Source organism: Argiope bruennichi, chromosome 4 (assembly GCF_947563725.1).
Source record: "Argiope bruennichi chromosome 4, qqArgBrue1.1, whole genome shotgun sequence".
In the NCBI taxonomy this organism is placed as follows: domain Eukaryota; kingdom Metazoa; phylum Arthropoda; class Arachnida; order Araneae; family Araneidae; genus Argiope; species Argiope bruennichi.
This window is the reverse complement of record NC_079154.1, coordinates 131,349,931-131,358,784: the sequence shown is the minus strand read 5'-3', so window position 1 is coordinate 131,358,784 and position 8,854 is coordinate 131,349,931. Positions and strand designations below refer to the sequence as shown.

The 8,854-nt window shown below is 41.0% G+C and overlaps 1 protein-coding gene across 1 annotated transcript; it reads right to left on the bottom strand.

Annotated features, from left to right (window-relative positions):
* Positions 1 to 6,699: 6,699 nt before the first annotated feature.
* On the bottom strand, positions 6,700 to 7,911 carry LOC129966461 (uncharacterized). Its single transcript, XM_056080886.1, has one exon. The coding sequence runs from the start codon at positions 7,909 to 7,911 to the stop codon at positions 6,700 to 6,702; it is 1,212 nt and encodes a 403-aa protein (XP_055936861.1).
* Positions 7,912 to 8,854: the final 943 nt, after the last annotated feature.

The window sequence follows — 8,854 nt, the reverse complement described above, 5'->3', positions numbered from 1 at the left end:
GGAGTAACCGTTTCTTTGATCCCAAAATCAAGGATTTCAATTTGGGAAACGATAAATCAAAAAAATGCAATAATATATCGGTAACAAATGAATATTTGCTTTATCGTGCAGTGGAAGGTTGTATATACAACCAAATTTAAATTCCATCAGATCATTTCTATGCGGAATTTTTACTGAGCGCTCTATGAGACCTATTAGAATACTTGGCAGCAATCAACGAATTTTAACAAGGCGTTCTCCTACGAATACAGTGACCCGGCCGTCGTAAGCTCGGGGTTTATTTGCATTTACTTAAAACAATCGATACAATGCAATGATCAAAATTTTACTCATTCATTGAGACTCGAAGGAACTTCAAAATTCCGCATTTGCTTTCGATCACTGTAACAAATAAAACATTAGAAAATTTCAAAGTTGGTAATTTTATTGTATGTAATGAAATTTTTAAAAAATATTGCTATTCGAAGGCGTCTACATGTTTTTTACAGTAAAAGAAAAAAAAGGATTTTTTTAATGCAAAAAACAATTATAGCTTCAGTAATAAATTAAGCAATATTTTGATATTATTTGCACTATATTTTTCCAAATTTCAGATCTATTTATACACCATTTACTGATAACAAATATCCATGATTAATTTATTAATGTATAATTTTCATTCTAAATTTTTAACATTTTTAAAAAGGTTTTTTGTAGACGCAACGATTTTATGGGGGGAAAAAAAGCAAAGTTCATAAGGTTGAAGTCATTTACTTACGATATGTTGCATTCTATTATTAGTGTTGCAGGAAATTCGATTTTATTTTTTTCACGATATAATATATTTTTATATGTATTTTAATGTTACACAGGGGTTGGACAAAATAATAGAATTACCTAACATTTTGGCATCATAATCTTTGAACATGTTATAAACAATCAAAACTTGACATATTTCAGTGTTTTTTAGTTTTATTATTTTTGTTATTTGATATGTTTATTTAGGATAACTGTTTTTTTACAGAAATTTTAGAGGTTATGACCTTATAAAAATAACAGACCTCTCGGACTTCCAAAAGGCCAAATTGTTGGTGCTCGTATGGCAGACGCTAGTGTAACAAACTGCCCGAATACTTGGCGTTTCAAGAAGTACTGTCTCAAAAGTAATGACTGCTTTTGAAAGAGAAGGAAAAACGTCCTGAGCAAAGCACAGGTCTGGCCGAAAATCGAAGTTGTCTGCGTGTGACCGTCGGTCTCTAAATCGAATAACTAGAGAGGATCGCAAGAGCACGGCTCCTAAAATTACTGCAGAGCTCAATGAACACCTGCAGAACCCAATTTCCAAGAAAACTGTTCGTCGGGAGCTTCAAAAATCTGGATTCGACGGAAGATCTGCAATTAGAAAGCCTCTATTCTCAAAGACAAATGCTTCAAAGCGTTTAGAGTGATGTAGAAGCCTCTAGAATTGGCCCCCTCGAGCAGTGGGAAAATGTCATTTTCTCTGACGAATCATCGTTTACTCTATTTCCAACCTCCGGCCGAGTGTACCCCCTCAGGTGCTCACCTACTATAGGTGAGTACGGGTGTCCCAATCCCTTGGTTCCCAGGGATATTTACTCCCTTTCAGTTCTCTTTCCCCTTCGCCTTCTGCTGTCTGCTTTGTCCTTCTATCCCTCGAAGGCAAGCGAGGGAGCTCTCCTTGAGAAGCTGTCGCCGCTCTGTTTGCTTCTTGTTTCTCATGGGCAGCCAAAACTCAACGTGTTGGCCGTGCGTGGCGACCCATTAGAAAGACGGGTGGTGCACTGTGGTTCCCTGTGCATCAATCGGCTGGTATGCTAACCATTTGGTTAGTCTGCTAGGGATCAAGCGAAAGGGTTAATCTCTGGGGCTTGGCGTTAAGGGTGGTCAACGTTCCTGGAGATGACTCTGAGCGTATATGCTCCGGCTAGCACCAAGGTAAGTGCCGAGGCTGGGAGTGGCCAGAGCCAGTGGCTGCCTTCCCTCGTAGGGCTCGGTGGTGGGTGGTGCCGTCGGGGCCCGAATTCTTCTTGCCATGCTGCATGGGTGCCAAAGGCAAACTTCGTCCCTTAAGTGGGCATGTCACTGTAAAAAAACCTACTAACATATTTTGATTCTTTCTTTCTTGTCAAACGTATTTCCACAAATAACGAAACTTTCGAGAATGTTTCACCTTTTCTTGTCCAAAGGGCTATTTCCGTTACTGTTGGAGATGTCACATCAATAAAGAAAATTCGCTCCGGAGATCTACTTGTAGAAGTTAATTCAATGAAACAAGCGAAACAAATTATGAAAATTAAAGCTTTAGCTGATATAAAGATAACAGTGGAACCTCATAAAACTCTAAATTCTTCTAAAGGTGTCATAACTGTTGGAGAACTTTTTTATGTTCCTTTAGAGGAAATCGCATATGAATTAAAACCACAAGGAGTTACACATGCGCTACGCATTTTCATATGAAGGGATGGACAGCTCCTTCCAACGAAGCATCTGATGATCTTCAGATCACCAAAACTTCCCGTCTCTATCAAGGCAGGATATATTAACTGCCCAGTCAGGCCATATATCCCCACACCTCTACGTTGTTTCCATTGCCGCGTTTTGGCCACCCAAAAACTGCTTGCCGCGGGAAACTTGCATGTGCCCGCTGTACGGAAGTCGGTCATGATAACGCTGAGTGTAATGCAACAGAAAAGTGCGTAAATTGTAAGGGCAACCACACTTCTTATTCTCGGTCTTGCCCTATCTGGAAGTTTGAAAAAGAGGTCATTGTTGTTGTTGTTGTTGTTGTTGTATGATGTTTAGTGGCGCAAGGGCCATATTTGGCCATACTGCGCCAAGCAAATGGTAAAATAAAACATTCATATATAGGTGTTTTAATACATTAGTTAAAATCTAAAAGGAGATCAAATAAAATTCTGTATAGTATAATAATGCAATACAATAAGATAAAACTTTTCTGAATGAATGCCAGATAAATGACATGAACGTAATGACCATAAAGGTAAAACTAAAGCTCACAATACTAAATGTATATATAAAAGTTAATTGACTTTAAAAACTTAAAAATACTCGGGTGGTATCTCTCACCCACCAAGTCCTGCAAATTTAATTGCGATGATTCAAAAAAAAGAACACGATTTAAATTAAAAGCAGGGCATTCAATTAAAATATGATTTACTGTAAAATCCACATGACATGTTGGGCACTTTGGCGCCGCATCACCAAAAATGAGATGTCTGTGTGTGTAACGCGTATGACCTATACGGAGACGAGTCAATTTTACGTCAGTCTCGCGTGTAGGCAGAACAGACCACAATCCAATAATAGGCTTGATGGAATGCAGTTTATTTTGTGTCCGGAGGTCCCACGTTGATTGCCAAGTAGAAAAAATGTGTTTCACCAAGGCCTTTTTGACATCGCAATAAGGAAGTCCGTGAGACAAAACAGTATTTGCTGATTTTGCCGCCGAATCAGCCATTTCATTTCCAGAGATGCCGAGGTGACCCGGAACCCAGCAAAAATTGATTTGAAAACCCTTTTTTTTTCAAGAGACTCAAAGCGAACAAAATTTCTATAGCTATCGGGTGCATCCGATTATGATAATGAGAAAGTGCTTCTAATGCACTCAGGCTGTCTGTATAAATAATGAATTTTCGCTGAAAGGATGGTGAAATTTTCTGTACAGCGCAGAATATACCCATTAACTCAGCTGTGAATACTGAACAACAATTATGAAGACGGTAGCTCAGCGTATCAGACGGGAATACGATTCCACAACCAACATGACCACCTGATTTTGAGCCATCTGTGAAAATTGGTATAGAGGAAGAGTACTGGTTGCGATGGTAGAGATAAAGCTGTTGAAAAACAATCGGAGCAGTTGATGATTTATCAAATCCGAGAAAGGGATTTAAAAAGGAAAACTCTGGAGTGTCCCATGGCGGAAAGCATGACATATCAGCCGATTTAAGAATGATATTCTCAAGGTTCGAGCCTTGTACAAGAATTTTGGCTCGTTCACAGAATGGGGGGATATGAAACGGACGAGCATCATATAATCTGCGGAGGCCAACTGGGAGTGTAATTTCAGACACGGGATGTCCTGACAGAGATATAGTTCGAAAATGATATAAAGCGGACAATTTTTTTCGTCTTAAATTAAGGGGCAATTGGTGACAAATAACGTATAGGCTTTCAATTGGTGAGGTGCGAAATGCCCCTGAGCAGATTCGCAAAGCAGAGTGGTGCACAGTATCCAGTCGTCGCAAAACGGAATCTCGAGCAGAACCATACACCATACATCCATAATCTATGCGGGAAAGTATGATTGCTTCATATATACGGAGTAAGGAGGTTCGATCGGCCCCCCAAGATGTTCTGGAGAGTACCTTCAAAATATTTAAGGCCTTCTCGCACTTCTTTCGCAGTTGAAGAACATGCGGAAGGAAAGTGAGTCTACGATCGAAAATCACTCCCAAAAACCGTATTTCATCCACAACTGGAATAGGTGTATTCTGTATGTGGATAACAGGATCAACATGCATACTTCTCTTCCGACAAAAATGTACGCATCTACTCTTTTCCGGAGAAATTGTGTGCCCGTTATTGTTGCACCAAGCTACCATATTGTTAACAGCATTTTGTAGCTGTCGCTCAATGAGGCTCATATTGCTTCCTTGACATGATATATGCAGGTCATCAACAAACAGGCTTCCATGAACAGATTGTGGCAAATGATTTAAAATTTGACTTAAATGAACTATAAAAAGTGTTACGCTGAGGACACTTCCCTGCGGAACACCCTCAGCTTGTATAAAACGATTTGAGTAAAAATTACCAACACGAACACGGAAAGTACGAAGTGATAAAAAGTTTTGTAAAAATATGGGCATGTTTCCTCTAAAACCAAATTTATAAAGGGTAGAAAGTATGCCATAGCGCCATGTATGGTCGTATGCCTTTTCGATATCAAAGTAAATAGAGACTAGATGATTTCTCCTTACAAACGCGTTGCGAATTTGGGTTTCCAGTAATATGAGGTTGTCAAAAGTAGAACGACCTCGACGGAAACCACTTTGCAACGGGGGGATGCATCTTTCTCTAATTCATAGATGAGGCAGGCATTGACCATGCGTTCTAGAGTTTTGCACACGCAACTGGTCAAAGCAATTGGCCTGTAGTGCAGAGGGTTTTCGGGATTTTTACCGGGTTTTAGGATTGGAATCACAATAGCTTCGTGCCATTGTGAAGGGTATTTCTGCTCAGACCATATTCTATTAAATAATATCAACAGATTGGAAAGGGAGATGGTATTCAAATGGCGAAGCATGTTATATGTGATTCCATCTGGCCCTGGACTAGTATCATGGGCTTGAGACAAGGCCGTTTCTAGTTCAAACATCCCAAATTCAGAGTTATATGGGAAAGCATTCCTGTTATGGAAACGCAAAGGCAAACGTTCTGCAGGTTTCTTAATTGCTAGAAAATCAGAGTTGTAAGATTCAATTGCGGAAACCTGTTCAAAAGCCTTTCCGAGAATATTAGCTATGTCTAATGGGCCAGAATGCGTTACATTTCCAACTTTTAATACAGGAAAGAACGATTCCCGATAAATCCCATTTGCGGCTTTGACTTTTCTCCACAAAATCTTACTGGAGGTGCAGGATGTAATAGAAGAAACAAAGGACTTCCAAGATTCCCTTTGACTAAGGCGACGAATACGTCGAGCATAGGCTTTGGCACATTTAAAAGCAAGAAGATTTTCTGTAGTTGGGTATCTCCTGAAAATATTCCAACACCTTTTCTGTTTCTTATAACTGTCGCGACATGCGTCATTCCACCACGGTCTACGAAATCGTCTTAGACGTGGTGAACTTATGGGAATACTTCTATTAGCGGCGTTCATTATGACATCAGTGACATGTTGTAAAGCTTCCGAAATGTCTACACCTCTTACCATGTCCTCTGTGATAACTGCCAGTTGTGTGAAAGCATCCCAATCTGCCCTATGGAATAGGAAATGTGGACTGCGAAGATCCGTATTTCCTCTATCAATATTAGAGACAATAATTGGGAAGTGATCACTATTATATAAATCATCACATACTTGAAAGTTTATCATTGGAAGAAGTTCAGGTGAACACATGGCTAGATCAAGACTATGGAAGCTGCGTGTAGGCTCATGGAAATATGTTTTTTCCTCATTGTTGAGCAGGCAGAGACAGTTGTTAGAAATAAATTGTTCAATCTGCCGCCCACGAGAGTTCGTACAATCAGAACCCCACAACGTACTGTGCCCATTGAAGTCGCCAAATATAATGAAAGGGGACGGAAGTTGGTCCACTAAGTCATCAAGTTCATGTTGACGAATAACATCATGAGGTGGTAAGTAAATAGAGCAGACTGTGACCAAAGTTCGTTCGTGAACTTGCACAGCCACAGCCTGCAGGGATGTATCCAATTTGAGAGATGTGCTCGGATATAGATTTGAAGTAAAGATACAGACACCACCAGAGGTTCGGGTTCCTGTGTCTGCATCTTTCCTAACACAGTTATAGCCTCGTATTTTGATAGGGATGTTGGGTGTCAAGAAAGTTTCTTGTACCCCAAGGCAGATTGGATGAAATTTGTTTAAAATGGACTTGATGTCAGAAAGTTTGGATCTAATGCCGCGACAATTCCAAGAGAGGAAAGTACCCATTAAGAAAATCTTTTTGCAAGGGAGGTTCTGGGAACAATGTTCGGAGGTTGCGAAGCATCGCAACTCATTTCAAATTCATCCTCCTCCTCAGACGGATGGAGTGAGATGGTTGCCGGACTTTTCGGGGAGCCACTAAAAATGGATGTTAAGTCTTTATGAGCGACACCTTTGTTTGCAAGTCCAAGGGCTACAGAACTGCGTAAAGTAGTTTTTTTAAGTTTATGAGAAATGTCTTTTGCAACCAAGCCACGCTTGGAGAGTTTTAACTTCAAAGATTTATTTGTTTTCGGTTTGGGTTTATGTGCAACAGCGTTACTACTTTCAGGAGTACTGGTCAAAGATGCCTCAGTGTCGGATTCGGAAATTTTTTCCTGAGTTTTCTCTTTATTGACTGTTTTTTTACAGTTTGGGTAACTACAATTTTCACAGAAAGACTTTTGCACAACGGATGCATAGCTCACACCAGGTTTGGGTGTTGATGCTAAAATTTTCCGTCTTGCTTCGGGATAGGATATGTCCTCTTTAATTTTTATGCTTGTAATTTGCTTTTCAAGCTGCCAGCGTTCACACGATTTGGAATATGAGGCATGGCAACCACTGCAATTTACGCACTTTTCTTGCGCCGTGCACTGCTGGCTGTCGTGACCTTTCTCAGCACAGCGTGCGCAAGTGAGTGTTCCTCGACAATTAATTTTGGAATGCCCAAAACGCAGACACTGAAAACATCGCAAAGGATTTGGTATGTATTGCCGAACTGGCAATCTTATGTACCCCGCATATATGCATTCAGGTAATTTCGTAGAATGAAAAGTTAAAATATAGTGCTTTGTTGGTAAAATTTGCCCTTCTCTCCGAATGGTAATTTGGCGTACATGCGTTACACCTTGAGGTTTCAGTTCGTGTGTTATTTCCTCAATAGGAACATTAAACAGTTCCCCGCAGGTAATAACACCTTTTGAATAATTTAATGAGTTATGAGGAGTGACCGCAATAGGGAACGTAGCCAAAGCCTTCAATTTAATGATTTGTTGGGCTTGCTTTTTCGTGCAAACTTCCACCAACAAATCACCTGAACGCATCTTTCTAATAGAGGACACTTCGCCTACAGTTGCTGCGATGGCTTTCTGTACAAGAAATGGGGAGACAGAATTAAAGGTTTCATTTCTTTCAGATATACGCTTCATGATAAAATACGTGTCAAATTGATTCATGTTTGTAGTAAATTTAGGAACATTTTTACGCCCATTGAAGGGACCACGTTTGGAGGAGCCCATACGATATGATATAAGATTCGGGCCCGACGGCACCGCCCACCACGGAGCCCAACAAGGGAAGGCAGCCACCGGCTCTGGCCATTCCCAGCCTCGGCGCTTACCTTGGTGCTAGCCGGAACCTATACGCTCGGAGTTACCCCCGGGGACAGTGACCACCCTTAACGCCAAGCCCAAGGAGTAACCCCTTTGCTTGATCCCTAGCAAACTAACCACTTAGGTGGTTAGCGACCAGCCGATTGATGCACAGGGGACCACAGTACACCACCCGTCTTTCAAATGGGTCGCCACGCACGGCCAACACGTGGGGTTCTGGCTGTCCATGAGAAGCAAGAAGCAAACAGAGCGGCGACAGCTTCTCATGGAGAGCTCCCTCGCTTGCCGTCGAGGGAAAGAAAAAACAAAGCAGAAAGCAGAAGGCAAAGAGGAGTATAAACATAAAGGGAGTATAGATCCTTGGGTACCTCGGGATTGGGACACCCGTACTCACCTGAAGAAAGTGAGCCCCTGAGGGGTAAGAGGTCATTGAAGTTAAATTCTAGGAACAGATGTCTTATCCCGAAGCCCGACGGATTGTCAAAGCTCGGACAACGACGTCTGGTAACACTTACGCTTCGGCAGTGAAGAAAATCCTTGTTAGCCAAAGTACGCAATATGAAGTAAATGATTTTCCTTCTGCCTTTGACACAGATACTTCTGATACGGTCAATTCGGAAACAGTTAAAGCTCAACGCAAGGAGCCTTCTAAAGCTGAAAAGTCTTTAAAGCTTAAAATTTCTAAGCACGGTTTTCCTCTCAAAGATTTAGCAAAGACGTTCAAAAAACAATCAAAAAAGCAATCTTTAGCCCTGGGTATTTCGGAGAAAGGCCTCATACACAAAGA

Bases quoted from the DNA above. Each gene is read 5' to 3' on its own strand.
- LOC129966461 (XM_056080886.1), bottom strand. From the start codon at position 7,911: ATGAATCAATTTGACACGTATTTTATCATGAAGCGTATATCTGAAAGA.